Source organism: Paramacrobiotus metropolitanus, unplaced genomic scaffold, assembly GCF_019649055.1.
Source record: "Paramacrobiotus metropolitanus isolate TYO unplaced genomic scaffold, Prichtersi_v1.0 Parri_scaffold0000055, whole genome shotgun sequence".
Taxonomy (NCBI): domain Eukaryota; kingdom Metazoa; phylum Tardigrada; class Eutardigrada; order Parachela; family Macrobiotidae; genus Paramacrobiotus; species Paramacrobiotus metropolitanus.
The window spans coordinates 72731-92570 of NW_026570275.1; the positions used below are offsets into that span (position 1 = coordinate 72731).

The 19840-nt window shown below is 44.2% G+C and overlaps 2 protein-coding genes across 2 annotated transcripts in view; one reads left to right on the forward strand and one right to left on the reverse strand.

Moving 5' to 3' along the window:
* The window catches only part of LOC129592727 (uncharacterized), a 44297-nt gene extending 31053 nt beyond the window's left edge, over positions 1-13244 (forward strand). Inside the window, exons 7-14 of the mRNA XM_055488830.1 lie at positions 23-1834; positions 1925-3508; positions 9002-9368; positions 10166-10647; positions 12075-12134; positions 12306-12451; positions 12755-13108; positions 13191-13244. Of these exons, the coding sequence (XP_055344805.1) occupies positions 23-1834; positions 1925-3508; positions 9002-9368; positions 10166-10647; positions 12075-12134; positions 12306-12451; positions 12755-13108; positions 13191-13244 (4859 nt within the window). The remainder of the gene's footprint in view (positions 1-22; positions 1835-1924; positions 3509-9001; positions 9369-10165; positions 10648-12074; positions 12135-12305; positions 12452-12754; positions 13109-13190) is intronic.
* Positions 13245-13796: 552 nt separating this feature from the next.
* On the reverse strand, positions 13797-16558 carry LOC129592741 (uncharacterized). The gene is made up of 2 exons (XM_055488853.1): positions 16156-16558; positions 13797-16071 (listed from the first exon to the last, which is right to left on the reverse strand). The coding sequence occupies exons 1-2, from the start codon at positions 16463-16465 to the stop codon at positions 13955-13957; spliced, it is 2427 nt and encodes an 808-aa protein (XP_055344828.1). The 5' UTR covers positions 16466-16558; the 3' UTR covers positions 13797-13954.
* Between the last annotated feature and the right edge of the window lie 3282 nt (positions 16559-19840).

A 19840-nucleotide genomic window follows, 5' to 3' on the forward strand; every position in this document is an offset into this window, starting at 1 on the left:
TTTTTCTTTGAATTTCCCACAGGAAACGTTGAATACATCAGCGAAAAGTATCCTGCCGCTGTGGAGCATTATAATATCGCCATTCAGATGGACTTATCGTTTGCTTTTGGAGCTCAAATCGGCCTTGCCGCAGCATATTTGAACACCGGTGAACCACTGGATTATAAAAGGAAAGCGGTAGAAAAATTGAATAGCGTTCTCCATCTACTGTACAGGGAGATGTCGGTCATTAACACGATGCAAGTCTTAACGCAAAAACAGCTTCCTCCGGGATCAAGTAACGATACCCCACTTTTTCAACAGCTAATCCAGAAAACTAACCTTCTCGGCTATTTCATAAACAGCATTCAAGCCAATATTGACGCGACGGAAAGGTCACTTCGTAAAGTCAATTTGGACTATCTGACTGAGTCAGACAGGCGCACACTGCGTCTGCCAAATGATCTTCTTCAAAAAAACCCAAAAGAACGATGTCTGGGTGAAAATTTGAAGCAGTTTAAGGAATTTAGCTTAACATTTCACGATCAAACAGTACACAATGATAGCGGCGAAAAGGATCAGGCGCTTCAAACACTGCCGGGAACCGCTGCTACTTTGCTGATGAGTTCGCTGAGGGTATCCTTATGCTGTGAAGCCGTTGATTTATTGAAACTCGGTGATTTGCTGAAACCCGATATCAAGCTGTTCAAGAAGGTTCCCGAAATTAGCGTTGAGGTTCTCAAGATACACCGAGATTTTGAAAAAGGAGGAAAGTTGTCGTTTCAGTTTAATGATATCAGAGATATGGGCGTTAGTAATTTTGATCTGGAAATATCCGGTCCACTGAAAACATTAATAAAAGCAACCAAAAATTTGATAAAAAAATCGAAGACATTTCAACATCAAACGATTATCGTAACGACTGACGAGCATCGGCTAATTAAGAAATTTTTGCCATTCGAAATGGCAGAGCGGGTGAAACTCGACGTCTTCAAGCAGCTCGAAGACAACTGCATCTACGTTAGAGTCATCGGATTGCTTAGAGCCGCTGACGTGCATCATGCTGTTGAATCTTTGGGGAAAGATTGCCATCCTGCAGCGCCCGAACTGCACATTAACTTGACGCTACGAGGTTTGCACAAAAGGGCGCAGAACGAGAGTGTGAAGAGAGAGAGCGAGCCATATGCGGAAGTTCTGAAAACAGCATGGAGTAAAGCGATTTCAAGTTACAGCGCAAATCTTGTATTATCTGAAATATCGCCGGATAGCGCAAAAGATGTGATTAGGGTTCTCCGAAAGTACAATGTCAGATTCACCATGCAGCTGTACAATTTGAGCTGGGGAGATGCAAACAAAATTTTAAAAGACGCCAAGGTCGACCAGGAACAAATGCACCAGACCAAAGTGCAAGAACTATCCGATATGTTTACCCACGGCCAGCTGCCACTGCAGGAGATACGCGAACTAAGTGCTCGCGGCCTTAGCATGTTGGTGTCCTTTAACGAAAAACAGTTCCTTCCATGGATTAGCTTGCTCAGCGTCTGCGGACTGGCATTCGTGCAGGCCGCAGCAGGCGGTTTGCTGATCACGACAACTTTCGGAGCCAGTTTGGGAATGTCGCTGGTTACTGAAGCCATGTCGGATATGACCATGGCTCATCGAATCTACGCCACGCGCAGTTTCGACTGGAGCGATTATGTTACACAGAAAGCTGTGAGTCTGGTCATAACAACATCGACGATGGGCTTGAACAGCCTGAGTAACGGCGCAAAAGGAATTAAACTACTTACTACAAAAGCTGCTGCAAGCGGTTCGACGGTAGCGGCCGCCAACACTGCCATCATCAAAGCAACCGGTAAGCCAAGCGCGACTACTAGGCTATTGGGCATTGTACAAGTTCCGCTGTCCTAAATGCTGTTCTTAAACAGATATCTTTCGGTACTAGGCGCGAACTTAAAAGTCTTGGCGGTCAAACATATTGCAGTGCGGACGGCGGAAACCGGCGCCCGGATTGGGATAAAGGCCCTCAGTGACAAACTGTCGGGATTCTGTTTTGAACAAATCCGTGAAGCAATCACGCGAGAAGTGGAACAAAGAGTAGAGCAAGGCTTTTCCCATCCAAATTTCAAGATTATCCTGGCAGAAACATGGGCGCAACATCGAATCCTCGATGCCGGTACTCCCACATCGACGACGGCGCTGACTCTGCAGCGCAAACTGGAACGACTGGTGAAAGCCACCATGAACCCGCAATTGCCGGCGTGGCGTGCGTGGTGGAATTCAGTCGGCGCTCCGTTGGCTAACGGGATTCTGTCTGATCCCAGATTCACTGGAACCGCCTACAGTAATCTGGTCATGTGCTGGGGAGCCTTGTCCGGTGTACACGAAGTAACTACAATCATTTCCAAAGTGTTCACAGAACTAGCAATTAAGCTACACGAAGACGTTGAAGTCTTCCGGCAAATATTGCGGCAAAACGATTTTTCCGCTGAAGCTATAAGCAAAATAACCCGAAACACGAATATTACTTTCAAAGATGTTTCAGCAGTTCTGGCTGGAAAAGAAGGCGAAGCATTGCAAAAATTGTTGAAAACATTGTCGGAGGAACAAAAGCAGTTTGACACAGCTCTGGTTAAGGTTGAAATGAGCGTGCTGCATAAAGCTGTGACTGATTTGATTGTCAGTCACATTATTAAAACCGCCAACTCGCACCTCGTATCCCCAGTGATGTCGCAAGCGGCCGGTGCAATAGTGCGCGGCATCTCCGAAGAACTGCAGAAGCGTTTCGTGGTCAGCGAGGCTCAAGACTCCAGGGACCCAAAGTTCTTGGACCGAACACGAACAGTAAAAGGTCAAATTGAAATGAACGCCAAGGAATACATGATCAACTTTCAGTTGCGAGACATGATTGTAAAAACGGAGGCAGCCATCGAACGCGCCGAAAAAAACGGAATTATTGATGGCGCAACTAATGATCCGGAAGTCAAAAAGCTTGCAGCGGATATTGCCGACAATAAACCGATCGACAATCCTACCTTTCTTTTGTTGGCGAAACTTCATAACCTTAATCTGAAGATCGTTGAAAGTCCTAGTTACGTTCCAACGGAAGCGGAAAGGGCCTCCGGTGTGCGCATTGTTGTTTATATTCCACCGCCTCGCGGCGCAATCAACGGCGTTGGGCATTACGCTTTAAAGAACGCCGACGCAGATGGATATGAAATCGAAGAAACGGGAGCTGAGACCTATAACAGTCAGAATAACTGCGGATATAATATTATATCGAGGTTGGCGAAAAATAACCCGTCGGCGTCTGATCTACGACTACAGGCAGTGAGGATGATTTTGGCTGATCCACAAACCACACGAGACATTCTCTGCATCCACAAATGGTTCGAAGATAATTTCGCACAGGAGGCAACGCATTTCCTCGGCATAGCGGGAGTGCGAGCACCTGACCAACTCACACCTTCTGAAAAGAAAGGAAAAGGGAATGGCATCATCTACGTTCTTCAGCCTCTTGACGAAGATGGTCAGCCTCTAGTAGACGAAAATGGCCAGCCTCTCGTAAAAGTGGGTATAACCAGAAGGGACATTAACACGCGCAAGCGCGAATTGGAGAGGAAGAATAAGGAAACTTACAAAGTAATCCATACTGAGGTTGTGGAATTTCGGTATTCTGTTGAGTGGGAAGTTCACGATGAGCTAAGAAATAAAAATTTCCACAGTCCGCGATCCGGTGTCGAGGGTAAAACGGAATATTTTGCGGCAGATCCTAGTGTAGTCGTGGAGACGGTTAAGTCCGTTGTCAGGTCGTATGCCGAGGCTTACCCCGGTGGCGCATTTCCAGAGAATCAGGACGCTACTACAAGAACTGCATCCGGGCCATCCACTGAAGTCACTGAAGACAAGATTACAACAAATCCACCCGACCTTTCCGCTGAAGAGGGCGTTACCATAAGTGCAACGGAACCAACCGCTGAAGACAACATTAAATCAAATGCACCCGAACAACCCGTTCGATGGTCGTACGAAGAGCTATTTCCGGGTGGGTCAGTTCCACTCACCCTGGAAGACGTCAGAAGAGCCGTTAGCAGAAGACTTGGATCTGGAAGACCCGTTAGCAGCTCGTTCGACGAAGCTATCGACAACGCTACAAGAGCTGCGTCTGGAACATCCGCTGAGGGCAGGGTTACAAGAAATCCATTCGAGCGATTCTTGGAAGAAATCTTTTTGCGCCCGCCTCTTTTGGTTTTTTTGGATGCCCTGATAAAACACTTTCAAAATGGGAACTCCTGACACTGCGGCACCTTGCACAACTGCTGGAAACCGAGCTGCTGCGTAATGCCTGCGAAATTTTGGCAGGTGGGTTACGGCAGTAAGCTAAAGGTATCAATACGAGAAATCGCGCAGCTATGCTTTAATGCTTTATGAGTGTCAGGAATTTTCACAATATTGCGCGGACCCGTGACATTAGCCACGATATATTTTACCTTAAAACATATGTATTTATGTAACCCATTGTCGTCCCCAATATTTTGTCAAGGATTGTATGTGCGGATACGGCTTTCATAAAATGACATGACTGTGTCTATCCGTATTAAAGCATTTAGCATAGCATTCAGAAGTTTGTATTGCGTTGTTCAATGCTTACCACTGTCGCGATATGATACTCTTGTAAGCGCCTCTGTGCTACACTTGTACAGGTCGACGATGACCTTTACGTGTTACCTTTGTGTTCCCTATAACGATTAGGCAACGCACCCGTATGAATGTGACCTTTAATCAACAACATCACTATGCCCACTATAACAGTACTAATGCTAAGCTAGCTATGCCAGGGAAGGCTCGGAGTGGAGTGATGTGGTACTGTGGTGGAGGGGGGTTTTTGTATATCGTCCCGGTCGAGTTGCGCTCGATGATCGCGGGCGGGTCTGCTGTAGGGGGGATCCAGTGGCGGGGCGCATGACGGCATGATGATATAATATACCGTCAGCATGAAGTAACATGACCGCACGGGAATGTGCGCGGCATACCTGCACGCGCACTTCTAATGACGGTGCGATGGCGGTGCGGTTCGACTAGTGACGATGTCGTCACACCACTCGTCAGCTTAGAAGGGTTAATTTCGTTTGGTTTTTGTTAGCATAGAATGTCCAAGTTAGAACATTAGTGGTTCTATAGGTTTGAACCTATAGACCAGGACAGAAGTGGTTCACCTGGTTCTGAACCAAATAGAATTTAAACGCCACAGCGAAATGAAAAACGCGAACCAATAGAACCACATAGAACCACCAGTGTACCAGCAGTAAACCACTAACATAGTCACTTGCCGACACACTGTCACTTTGCCACTACCCCGTGAACCAGGTGAACCTATAGAACCACATAGAACCACCAGTGAACCAGAAGTGAACCACGTACACAGTCACTTGCAGACACACTGTCACACTGCCACTCTACCCCGTGAACCAGGTGAACCTATAGAACCACATAGAACCACCAGTGAACCACGTACACAGTCACTTGCCGACACTCTGTCACACTACCACTCTACCCCGTGAACCAGGTGAACCTATAGAACCCCATAGAAACCAGTGAACCACCAGTGAACCTGGTTCTTTAGGTTCACCTGGTTCACGGGGTAGAGTGGCAATGTGGCAGTCTGTCTGCAAGTGACTGTGAACGTGGTTCACTGCTGGTTCACTGGTGGTTCTATGTGGTTCTATAGGTTCACCTGGTTCACGAGGTTTGAGTGGTTGTGTGGCACAAGTAAGCGCTAACAGGTTAGCTGGTGGTTCTACAGTGGTTCTGTAGGTTCAGAACCAGTGAACCACTAATGTCCTAACTTGGACATTCTCTCAAGCCTACAAGTAACTGAAGTACTGTGAGAAGAGGAAGCCTATTCAAGCGGTACAGTGTGTAAATTTGTCGGTAGGGACACTATGATGCAGTACTGTAGAGTAACCCTGCACTTGTACAGAAATAATAATATGATGTCTGCTGTCTGGTACCGCAAAGGAAAGCGTACTGTGCTGATTGAGTGTACTTTGTTGTGACGTTAATTGTTTCTGTAAGCTGAAAGGACGTTATGTTAATTACCGGTTTTCCGCTTTATTTGTGACTGTCTTAAAATAGGTGTGCAGCTCTTTGATTAAGTAAGTAAGGAAAGCGCTACGAAACGTAACAGTTTGTTTTTAATTTGAAATAAATTTATGGTCTTATGCATCGGGGCATGGTCCCCTCAGGGCACTTGACAGTCGAGACAAAAGAAACGACAAAAGTTGACAATATCAAAGACAGGAGAGTTTTAACATTTGCTAAAGGTCATAATTTTCATTTTTGCGCGTAGTTACAACATGCGCATATCCGGCAAACAATAAATTATACAAAAAGTGGATAAAGTTGTCTGGGGTCAGTCAGTTGTCAGCAGAGATATTATAAAATTTAAAATTGTTAGTACAACAGGTCGTTATCGCAGCTTTTCTGGGTCCACAACAATTGCCGACTGGCTACTGCACCATTAATTTGAGGAAATACTCATAATACGAGTACAGTGAAGAAAAGCCTATCAATATAATTATAGTCGAGATTTTCACTTTTCGGTCTCCTATGGTGTTTCTCCTGATCAACAGGGTAATTCCGTTTGCCGCCAAGATACCGCGCAAGAACCCTTGTACATGTGCTTACAATTACGTAAACGTGTACGACGTTTTTGGTCGCTGGACATTTTTGAACGGAAACATTGTTCAAAACTTACTCGCACAAATGTACATGCATAGTACATACTAATTTACTATTCCGAATTTTCTATTTTCTTCGAGATATTCAAGGATACAGTTAAAAATAATAAGAATAATTCAAGATAATTCAATAATTCAAGACACTCGTGTGGAGCCCTTATACTAAGATCACAAGCCGAAGTAAGTTGGCTGCAGAAATCACCAAGGAAAGAATGAAAACGTACCGGTGCGGACTGATGTAATCTATACCACTTAGGAGGGAGAATTTTCATGCGAGAAGTATTAGAAGAAATTATAGTATTCAAGTCAACATTTACAGTACCATATACCACGTTATGCACATACTGCTTCAGTCGTTCTTCTTGCCGGATTTGAGGATTTGACGTTGGATTGATATGATACATGATAGTCCGATGTTGTTGTTGGTGACAAAATAAAGGTTCCGTAGTTTGGTGATGGAATACGGCAGCTTTCACAAGGAAAGCACCAGTTGAATTACACTTCCGCTTGATAGATGGACATTTACAAGCAAACTTGACCAGCCAGCTCAAAGCAGCAATCGCAAGTGAGCAGCAATCGCAAGTTTTTTTTTGATATTTTATTACAGTATATTGATATTGATATTTTATGTTTAATTTTGCTGTTTAATTGTTTTACGTCCTTCCCTTCTTATAGAACAACTATCTATCCGGACTGAATATAACAGCCCTACCGGTATTCTTGCCATAGGCGGCTGGCAACCCTCGGCCACCAGGGGCCACGGTTCACCTTAAAACAGTTTTGACATAGTACGTACGTAATATGTCAAAACGTACTCTATACTACGTACTCTATAGAGTACGTACTATGACAAAACTCTCTAGCTAGGGACCTGCCCCACCACAAAGCCAAAACGTCTGGCCCCGAGGACATACAGGTGCGATTTAAAACGCGGTTCTTGACTGAGTCTTGATAAATATCTGTGCTAGTGATTTTGTCCAAAATCTAGAGGTATGCTACCCCGAAATTTGATTCGAATTGTTATGGAAATTTAAATCTGTATGGAAATCGAACAACTGTAATTGTATTTAGTGATCAAAATTCTTCCTGCAGTAAAGCGGCACTGCATGACAGTATGGGGGAAGCCGGTAATACAGTACATATTGCGATGGGTCCTTGCTCTTACAAAGGTCACGCAACACGGTTGGTTGTGCCCAGTTGTGCAATTCTGTGCCATCAACAAAAACAGGGGCTTGTTTATAATTTGTTGACTGTAATTGACTCGAAAGGTGCGAAACGAAGAAATGACCTATATAAAACGGGCGAATGGCCATAGTTTTGAAAGTTGATACGGGTATGTATTGTCTTTGCTGGTTCAAACTTTTCTGGCATTGTCAGCCATTTAACGGGAGCACATACTACAATGTTATTAACATAATCTAATTTGGTGTTGTTATCTTAAAACCGTTGGTTCTGGATTACACACCAGTACGATAGCTGTGCAAACACGAAGAGCACACCTTTTCTGAAGTGAAACAGCTTTCTGCCTGATTATAACAAAATGCGCTCGGCGGATGCCTTACCCATTTAGCCTAATAACTTACTTGGACTAGTAGTGTTCATACCGAAAGAAATGTCCGCTGAACCAGGACTAAGCTTTAAATCGTTAATCCATTCCAAAAAAAAGGGAATTTAACCGGTAGCTATTAACGGATCAGTGCAGGCCTTACAAAACTTCTGTAATTACGAAGCTGACTTCACAGCAACACTCTTGCTTAATGATATAATGGAGTCCGAACGTCTAATGACAGTAAAGACCGAAAATTTTGCCAGTAACTGCGAATACTCTCCGCTCGATTCCAATAATATTACCGGATCGAGTTCCTTCGGCAGCGTTTACCGAGCCACTATCACTCTGGCAGGCGACTACGAAGGGAACGAAACAGCGGCTGTATTAGTTATTTTTCTGAAGGCGGAGCAAGAAGCTTGGAAAATCCGCAACGTTACGAATGATTTCGCCAGCGTTTGCACCAATTGATACAGCTAAAAAATCCGTTTTTTAGTGGTGTACCACGAAATCACCATTACAAGGACCGCCCTTGGGGCGAAAGTAGCACTAATGATTTTGAAAGTAAGACTGGAAAAGGAGTTTATCACGATACCGAAAACCCTTTGGTTTTCAGAATATATTCATTCACTTTCCTGTTATTCGTGGGTTTCAAAATCCCGTAATTATTTTTGGTTTGTCTGGCTTCGTAAATGTTGTAGGCATTGCTTTGCTCTTAAACTGTTGTGATTTGTAGGCGATTTGGCTTCCATGCTGCAACGACTAAAGGTGGCAGCGTTGCTGATTTACCTTTCGACGGCTCTCCGCTATTCGTTAGATATCGCCGAAGGAACAAGGTTTCTCTATGAAAACGGCATAAGTCATGCTGATATAAAGCCAGCAAATATTCTCGTGGAGAAGCTGGATGAGGACAGGAAGCGCTTGCTGATTGGCGATCTAGATGATCGCCTGGAGATGCATCAGGACACTACAGGCGACATCACTCATATACGCGGCACAGCGCGCTACATGTCGCCAGAAATGCTGAAAAAATTTGCGACTCACCCGGGAGAAAAAATAGGACAGGAAAGTCCGGGCCGCAAAACCGATATCTGGAGTTTAGGGTGTGTTATACTGAAAAATTGCCCAACGGATTGCAGCAACTCAAGAAAAAGGTCGACCTTTTTCTTGAGCTGCATTAGTTGACGCTAGTCGAAATGGCACACGTGTCGTTGCGCCGGTTGCGGTCTCTGATGATGCACAGTATAATATTTCGCTGATTATGAACAAAGGACATCCACCGTATGTGCCTGAGTCAATCCCATTTGAATTTGCCGATTGCATTCGCGGGTGCCTTTGTATCACCACCAAGCGAAGGGTTTCTGCACAGAAATGCGCTCTCTCTTGAACGAAAAATTATGGACTGTATAGCAAGTTCCGGCGGGACAAGAAATGGTTCATGTGCTGTGCGATCTGGAAGATGATGTACGCAAACCTTCCAGAATATCTGCGCAGTTGATTGACCCAATAAACCGAACTGTGCGCTGCATTCAGCTACCGCAAGACCTGTGCCAGTAGCGTTTTGCACGGTTTTTTACCGTTGTTGACAATGAGGTGATCTGCCAGATTTGGGATGTTGGCGCTTCCGTACTGGAAACCATATCGTGGAATCTTGCCAAGCAGTCATAGCGTCCGATTTTGCCGGATGTTCCAGTGCAAATCCAATACCCCGTGGGGCTCAACAATAAAATTTATTTTATGGATGGCAGAAGTCAAACGTTTAAAGAAGGATATCTTTCTAAAGGAATTACCGCATAATCTGATGGACTAACTTTGACTTCTCGTGCTCATCGGACACCCGGGTAAGGAGAGAGTACGAAAAGATGGTTATTTTCCTTCCCAAGATTTTTCATTTTTGTAGATTCACCCATATCGACAGTGCACTTCGGTGCGGTCTGCGCGTAGTATATCTTGGATATCGATCAATGAACACTGGTCCCATGTTCGCGTCACGACCACCCGTGACGTTGATGAAGTACTTTGACACTGTCACCGATGAATGGGATGAGTGGCCCAATGACCAACGAGACTCCTTAACCGAAACAGACTTCCAAGCGGCGGTTGTTGACAAGGTTTATATGCTCAGCGGCACTTCGTCGTTTTGGTTTTTTTGGTCAACCGACTCCAGTCAGTGCGTTGACCTGAGCAAACAAACTATTCAGAAGATATGCGCATTACCTAAAGCAAAAGAGTACCTCTGTGCATTCGCACTGAACAACCGCATTTACATGTGGAGCGGTGCGTCGACGAAAGATAATTCTTATGATACCTACGTTTACGACGCCCAGAAAGACAAATGGGACACTGAGGTCTTTCATGTCCTCGATAGCATTCTGGCCTTATGTACTCGTATCTTTTCTGAATCAGAAGAGCAGCTGGCTGGCTGTTAGCGCTGATTCAGCTTGTCTGTTAGAGATCTCGTTGTCGGCAGTCTCCATGTCCGTATAAGTGACAGAATGTCACTTCCCGGTGTATCCTACAAAAGGTATGTACGTAATCACATTCGTAAAACATTTAGCCTACAGTAGTATATATAGCTTGCATTATAACGCAACTGATTCATGCCGCAACGACTGTCTAGAACACAAAAGTTTTGTGTCTGCCACGACGTGAGCGTCGTGCTCTGTAATAACTATCGACTGAATAAATAAAACACACAAACACAAACAGATGCAGTTGGTACGGGTCAGACTGCTATGCATACTTGTTCTGACAGTGTCAGATTTCGTATGTTTACCTACATAACCCCTGCTTGTACGAATGGACCCATTCATGTTTACTTATCACAGTGTGCCCGCAGGCCGCCGAATATTTTCCTGTGGGAATGATATTCAGCAGAAACCGAGCGGGGGCTGTGCTTGCTGCACTGTTTCCAGAATAATTTGAAAATCGTTAGTGTCTCCTTCAAGCATTGTGTCAACGTTGAAAGTGCTCGTGCAATTAATCTCGATTAATTTCTGGCTGGCTCGACTGATCTCGATTAGTCAAAGACTGTTCGATTGCTTCAGTTGACGTCAAGAGGGTTGTGTTGCCCCGGTAAATGCAGCGCATTAATCCGGCTTTGGATTCTTAAAACAACTATGGGTTCGGGACTGTGACGATTACGTTGCGTCCGCTCGGGTAAAATATTAGTGAGATGGATCTCGTGCCGCAGCCATTATTTCCTACAGATTGTGACTGCACCTTGCGATGGAACGGTGAAAGATGTGGCAAAGCAACTGCCATGGGGCATCCGTCTATAAAATATCAAATTCCGGAAACCCAGACGGAAGTGAAGAAAGCGGAAAATTTTCTGCTACAAGGAAACGCAGATCAAGTACACCATATAATTATCGTTAGGATATACCGATACCCTTACGTATCGGTATATCAGGTACTGAAGTACAGTATATGCAGTATACCGATTCGAGTATGAGAGCATAAGACTTCACAAAAAAATAACCGCCTCAAACATTGCGAGGTACTATCCAAACTCCGAAACCCTGTTTCGATACATAAAGAATGCCAGCACATTTCGCACAGAATGACCTTTTTTCTTTCCTCTGTAAACAACCGCACTTTCTTCGCTAAACTAATAAAGGAATTAGCTTTCGGTTGGTAAATATACATCTTCTTAGCGTTGCCCTTCACAAAGAGAGTATCTTAATCAGTAATCTAATTTCCGCGGTTTTTTATAGCTCGAGCAAAAGTTGTAGAAATTGACCTTTCGTAACTTGTGGTACTGTCGTTTATGCTGACATGCTGTGCAGCATATAGTGCGGTCTTATTAGGCGGCGTGGAGTGCGTCAGTGTGGTTACTTTTGCCTTGCTACATTATGAGCCTGTTCCAAGTAGTAGTTTGGAGTGCAAAATTCGCCACATCCTTTTAATAAATGCTATGGGTTAACAAAGTTAATTTTCGTAATTATGTTTAAAAAGTAATTCTACATGTATGCTGAGAGTGGGTCTAGACTTTGAGCCTTTCAAACAGTTAAAGTTCACAGAAAGATTTTGTATTGCAGAATCACTTTGTGCAAAGGGATTCGATCATGCTGCACCAATCCGGCGGAAGTGTTTCATATTTTCCGGTGACAAGTATTCGCAGCTGCATCCTCGTGACCATTGTCCTTCGTGGGAGCCCTACCGGGTCCCTCAGCCGTCCGTGCAGGTACAAACATCTCCGTATCATTCTGTGGAGCACATCAGTGGGGAAATTGTGTGGAGGGTGAGCAAGCCAAATTCAGCAAATCCATCCATTCTTTGTCAAAATGAACAGGAAATACTCCGATTAGGAAGCTTTAGCGATACCGGAGCGAATTACCGCGTTTTTATTGACAATTACCAAGATAGCAACATCTACGCAAATCCAGCTGTTTCTACATCACTCAACGACGTCGAATACGTAAAAAGGCACCGAATCCTAGCGCTGACACCGAATTCTACACGTCAGACACCAGTCTCTGTTATCCAGACCGTGGCCGCACATCCGGTTCCAGTTCCACCGTCAGCTCTGCCATGCAATCCGTATCCGGCGCTTTCACTGATTGGCCACGTGACACGTTATTGTGGTTACGAATTCAACTGTGTCTTCTGCCTGGAAAGTGTGCCGACGCAGCAGTCTGCAACGATTTCCGCAGGAGAGTTTAGGAACCATCTGAAGCAGAGCCGGTACTGCTACGGCAAAAATCTGCAGTTTCTGCGTGCAATGTTTGACAAAGGAGCCGAAGAGGCCGAGGAGCCGCTGACAAATGAGCAAGTGAAACGGCAGTTGGTGTGTCTGCTGTGTAAAGCGACGAGGCAGACCAGCCGGTACAGTCTGGATATTGTAGGTCAGTTTTCCACTGCCATGCCCTTCTTTTCTTTTACTTTGCATTGCATTAAATTGTAGTTTCCATGTTCATTTGCAGAACACCACATGCAGCGATACCATGCTGGGATCAGTTCAATTCAGCAGCCACTAGCAAGGATGGTTGCTGTAGCGGCTCGACCAAGTTGTACCACAGAGTTGATACGGGAAAAAAACACAGGGGTAGCGTGTGTACGCCCAGCGTTTGAATGCACGAGCGGTGAACATGTTGCAGGTACTGTTTTTCCTTAGAGGTATTCAAACTGTATGGTGGAATCTGACTGAGCCGCTACAGTAAATGGCTTTTCACAGAGGCATATTTGCTTAAACCCGAATGCCTTTCTACGGCAACAGTCCCTCCAATCCACATGCAAGCTTGGTTTGATACTTTGATCCAAAAAGCAATGTACAACCACAAGAACAATCTGCATTCTTGAATTGTGAAATTTTTCCACCTGAATTGTGATTCATGCAAGTCATTTTTGCCCATCTGTGGCTAAATAGAACTGACACCGAAAGCCGCTTCGCTTTGCTCATACAGAGCGGAGCAAAGCGAAGCGGCGTATTTCTCTCTCTGTTTATTTCTCTCTATGCTTAAACTTCAGTTTGGGGGAACATGTAGGAGTCGTTATAAACAGCACTTTATCTCTCGTCTTATGATGCGCCATAAAACACTTTGTGCAAACGAAATAAAAAAAATAAGGTACGGAAGCAGAGTGGAAGGAAGCCAAAAGGCCATCAGAAGCAACCTAGCCTCCTTAATATTATACAATCTCCATGTTTCCGGCATCAGCAGTCGGCAGCATCGTTGCGGGAACTGGATGTTTAGTCAAAATCGTCAAGAGTACCATGCAACATGAACTGCAAACTATCTCTCTGGTACTTCTTTTCATAAATATAAACATAACGAAAAAGGGCTGCAGCCACGATGCTGTCATTCGCTGCTCCAATTGCGAGAGTCGCACGAAGTCTCTCCATTATGTACTGGAAGGGACGGATACCGGCATCTCTTCGCATTTTAGTTATCAGTTTGATATCATCGTGATGAGTCACCGGCAATCCTAAACGGAAGTTTTTGATCTTCTTATACGCCGCCCAGTTGTAGACAAACTGATGGCCACTGGTCAAACAAGAATCTTCAACTTGGTGTGCCATACACACGCCATGCGCCAGCTGCACGAAGCCTAACTTTGGTCGACTGCACACCGCGTCGCACAGCTTCGTGGCATTGCTGGACATGATAACAATCAACGGGCTCCTAATTCCCAGCAGCTGCAATAACACCACCGGCAAATCGATTACACCATTCGTAGTGAACACAATTAAATCTTTAGGAATTCCGTTGTAGATCATCAGAACAAGAACCTTCAGTATTTCTTCAATTGTCCAGCTTCGAAATTCTATGGTGTCAAGGAAGTCACCTGGCTTCATAATTTCTACGGAACCATGTTCTATAGATTTTCCGAGCTCCATACGCTTGAGAAACAACCGCAAAAACGTGTTTCTTCCACTTCCAATTGGACCCACCAATGCAATTAAACTTGTCTGCCGGATTTTCAGTTTTAATGAGTTTATGAAAGCGACCTTTGTATCACGATCTTTAATCGGTTTCGCCAGCTGCGCGCACATTTTCCTTATCTTCCATATGACAAATTTTGTGCATTCCGTTAAGTTTCCCAGTTCATTTTCGCAGCGTTTGCGTTTGCCTCGTCGCCGGGGTTCTTTATTTTCTTCCTGTATGACTTCTTGGATCAGCGGAATGCGATCGGCTGGTGCGATATTTTTCTTATTACTCAACAGCTCGTATGGAACAATTAAATTGGCTGAATTTCTATATTGACTCCGAAAATCCAGTGGTAAACTAGAGATGGGAAAGTGCTGCTTAAAGGATTCTTTGGATTCTCCAAAAAACTGTTGACTGGTCAGCAGTAATTGAGGCAGAAAAAAGCCCATCATTAATAGGAGAAAAATGGAGAGCCATACGTTAAGGCAGCATAGTGTAGCATGCATATTGAACATCCCTCCACGAACCGTTACCTGGCAGACCATTTGTACCGTTTCGTTCCGGGTATGGTCTGGGTTCAGTTTTGATTTATTTATAGATCCTGAAACCAGATGGACTGCGGCGTTACTTGCTGATGCCACCGGCACTGCTGTAACCTGTGAATTTTCCACTTCCCTTCCGGGTTTTTGGAATTGGCTCAATGCCTTCGGTTTGGAAGCTGTGTAACATGTGGATCCACCCACTGTGTCTGTGCCATGTTTTTCCGATGCGGTTTGTCTTCCACAAACGCGGCATTCGTTGCAAATGTCCAAGCGTTGGCTCTTACTAATTTTCAGTAATCCAGCAGCAGATTCTCGAGCTGCGCTGTTAACTTGCAAGCACTTTATTGCAATGTCTCTCAAAGGGGACGCGGTTGCCCTAATTAGCGGAACGTAGCCCTCAATGATCTTCGCTGCGTATGTGTAGCTGGTAAGACGGCTGTTCACCTCAACGGAGTCCGGCTCTTTTACAAGGACTTTGTTTTCTATTGCAAAGCAGCAGTTGACTAGGTCGTGAATGACACAGCCGAGGCTCCAGATATCTGACTTCCTCCCAAGGCTGCAGACTTCCGCATAAACCAATCGCTTAAGCAGTTCGGGTGACATGTACCGGAGAGTTCCACAGAGATTGTCGATACTACGGGATGCAATACTATTTTCCATTTGGATGAGGCCATCAAGGTCACCGATCAGCAAATGCGGAAGTATATCGCTTCTGTATTTGACCAAAACGTTCGCGGGTTTCAGGTCTCCGTGCATAATGCTGTTCTTATGTAAAAACCTGACGCCCTTAATGATCTGCACAGCATAACACATGGCTGTCGTTTCGTCAAAGGATGAGGAACAGTTCTTTTTGACTTCCGTCTTCTTCTCACTCAGATGCATTTCCAGGTCACCACCTGCAAGAAATAGGAAAATAAAAATTACAGCTTGTAATATCTGCCTAACTTCCTACTCTAGTGGGTAAATATAGATGTATTTACCACTGCAATAATCCATTAAATATTCGACGACAGGTGCTTTGGATGGTTCATTAACAGAGATTTTATGATATCTAATTAAATGGGGATGCTTCAACCTGACCAGTGTATTCCATCGGTCACGCCACTTTTGCCAGTTTTCCGCCATGGAAAATTTACAAACTTTAACTGCCAATTCGCCCACATCGAAATGACCATGCTGTGTGATCGTTGCTTTGTATACCGAACCAAAGCCGCCCACGCCCAAAATGCTTTTGCTGCAGTATGAATATTCGCAGTTTCTCCCAAAAAATGAAATAGGATCTTCCGACATTGGTGCAGTTTGCGTAGTACTCAAGCACTGTCCAACTGTTTGTAATTAGTTCACACACACTGCAATTTGAAGCGGTCAGATATGAATACCTCTTACAAATGTATAATATTCACCACGTTTAAATGAAAGATACCATGAATTATTATCATGTCTCTCCTAAAGCAAACACTGCAACCGATAAACCGCATGCGTTCTAGCAATGCGGTGTACCCTAATCTTCTTCTTCAACCACAAATGCACGATAAAGAAAGCGAAGGCTGCTGTACGTGTGTTCATGGGATCAACAAACATCACTGAACGGTGCAAGTACTCGTATTGCTCTCGCATTACAGTTACGCCTTACGGTACTAAAATTAATAATTATTAGGTATGCGTTATTAGTATTAGGTATGCCCTGGTATTACTATTACGTACTCAGTTCGTGGCCGTGCTACTAGGCAGCGCAACTTGAAAAGATTCAGTGGTGAAAGCGGAAATCCACGAATTATCGTGCATTTTGTAAAGTGACAAGCTTACGCTTTAATGTACAAGGTGCACACTATGTACCGTACCTTTTGTAGATACACGCATGTACTGCATAACACACCGGTACATAACACAAGCCGGTACATACTGTATTTTCACAAGTTTAAGGAACACGAAAATGCCCTAGGTCTGCTTGCAAGCACCCGGGGCCTGCAGTTACGTTCAAACTGGTTCACTGACAATGCTGATTGCAATTGCAGGGAACTTTGACTTTTGGTGAATAATCTGAGCAGTTTTCGAAAAAACTTACACATCTAGTGAAACATATTTTCCCTTCTTTTTCGGATGTCCAGTCAAAAACATTACCAAATCCTGAACGCACTCTGAAAACCAAGAGTAACTCCGTCATCTCGGCTTTGCACAAGCGCTTTGCGACTTGAAACGGCGCCTACCCACATACAGATTCGCACAGTCTGATTGTTACGGTCTTACCTCGCTAAAATTAGGAAATCAAGCAATTAGAAAACCAAAACAAATGATGCAGCATAGAGAAAACCTAAACGAATCTGCATAAACACGGAGGAATGCTGTTCCCCCTGGTTCCCCCCCCCCTGGCCAGGGGTAGTCACTGGCACACAATGCAGCACTGCAGCAGAATCATAATTTTGGGCCAACAAGCAAAGCGAATTTGACTTTATAATTCTCCGAACATAACTTGTTAGATAATCAATGGATATCCAGAAGAGAAGAGTAATACGGACTGTGAAATAGTGTCCCGTAATGAGCAACAGCAAGTTCAAAAATTAATTTTATTTTTATTTAATTTCTGGGCTGAGTGAGCAGGACTGAACGTAACTGCAGGCCCCGGGTGCTTGCAAGCAGACCTAGGGCATTTTCGTGTTCCTTAAACTTGTGAAAATACAGTACTTGTATACACACCGAACACCGGAAGTGTGGCAAGTATGCTGACTTGGCTGACCGTTACATTATCCAACCCGTCGCGTTAGACACAATGGGAAGCTGCGGCACTCCCACCATGGATTTTAAAAATGAGCTGGCCAGATGCATCAGAGGGGTGACTGGTGAAATTTGTACATACGTAGTATTTTCTGTTACAATGTTTTGGTATAGAAATTCAGCGTGGTAATGGTGCTTGTGTCTTGCGAACTATTGAGTAGAAGCACGAACCGGATAGTATGTTTTTAGTCTGTGCATATTTTGGTATGTGGTTACAATCTTATGGTTTTTATAACATGTTTTTCTTAGACATTTGACTCGGTTTAATTATTCTTTAAGCTTATGTGCCTTTTATAGCACAGTGATGCTGATTGGTACTGGAATTATGTGTACTTCGCTTTTTCTCATATTCCGGTCACTTCGAGTGTATGGTTTTATATTTCGGTCACCAGAAAGTTAAGTTTCCTGACAAAACGAAGTTCACAAAAATCATTAATTTTTATAGAAACGACTTCTCTCATTAAATCTGAACGTAAAATATCGATAAATTTGTATAAAAAACAAAACAATTAACAGAAACTTTGAACCGGGTGAAACGCAAAACACTGGGCCATTCCGTCCATGAACTTCAACAAATGAAATTAATGGACCCCTGAAAAGTGTGAGGGTAGAGTGGGCTGGCTCAGCGAACGCCACCGAACTGCACATTTGACGTGTGGCTAGAGACAGCGCGATCAGCACCTATTCATGTAGCGCGCCAGATGTGCGGTCGCACCAGTGACCGGTGACCGGAATATGAAATCATACACTCAAAGTCACCGGAATATGAGAAAAAGCGAAGTACAATTGTCACCATGATTAGTAACTATTAGTTTTTGCTCAGTTTTCTTTTTATTTCTTCATGCGTCTATGAACAATGCAATATTCCAAATTGTGAACAGTTGACGCCAAACTTTACGACGGAACAACTAGAAATCAAATTACAGGGCAAAATCTATCTTGCCGGTAATATCGACGTTTATACTGCCGCAAAACACAAAAGAACCAAACAAGCATAAACGGGTTTCGCAACCAGCGCAGCTGTAATGCAGGTCCAGAATAAAAACGCATGGAAGCGAGAGGATGGAAAACCCCCTAGGGATGGCTTTATAAGCACAGAGCAAGCTCAACTTTACAAAATCTTTTGCTTGTTGATCCAAGCAGCGTGTTGTGCACGAGTGTGCGTTTTGGCTGAAACTGGAAGCTGATGACACACTTTCACCAATTCTTTCTCCATTCTAAAGTTCTTCGTGTTGCCCAACGAGATGATTCAGCGAGAAACTGGAGGTGACAAAGCCCTGCTTGAATGATTCTTCGAATGTAGGTGGATGGTGATTGGTCAGCAATAACTGCGGCAGTAAAACTGCCATCGTCAACAGCAAACAAATAAAAAGCCAAACATTAACGCAGCATAAGGTGGCAACAATATTGGGCTTGCTCTGGTAGGTCGTTGTCCGACAAACGGTTAGAACCGTTTCATTTGGGACATAATTTAGAGCAAGCTCGGATTTATTTTGGGGCTCTGTAATCGAATCTCTAAACTGATTCGTCGCCGATGCCGAGAGCATTACTCTGTTCTCTAAATTCTCTGCTCCGATGAATTTTGGTTTGTGAGATGAACCCGCCCCATTAAGCTGATCTTGGATGGTGTCTCCTTGAACTTCGAAAACCGACTAGGTTCTGGTAAGTTGCAGCTTGCTTGATACTTGTAAATAAGCTTCAGGATAAGCACAGCTAACGCATCCGTCGACGGTGTCTGTGCAGTTAATAGCATCCTTTTTGATTGCGATGGCTTTCTCGCTTCCGCATATACAGCATTCTACACCTGTCCTTAAAGTTTCGGTGGACAAGACCAATTTCTTGATTTTGCAACTTTTTAATAATTCATCGGCAGTTCCTCTGACGGCGCTGTTA

Excerpts from the sequence above, each read along its gene's own strand:
- LOC129592741 (XM_055488853.1), bottom strand. The coding sequence starts at position 16,465 with ATGTCGGAAGATCCTATTTCATTTTTTGGGAGAAACTGCGAATATTCA. Across the intron at positions 16,072-16,155 it reads TTTAATGGATTATTGCAGTG|GTGGTGACCTGGAAATGCAT; the intron begins GTAAATACATCT and ends TATTTCTTGCAG.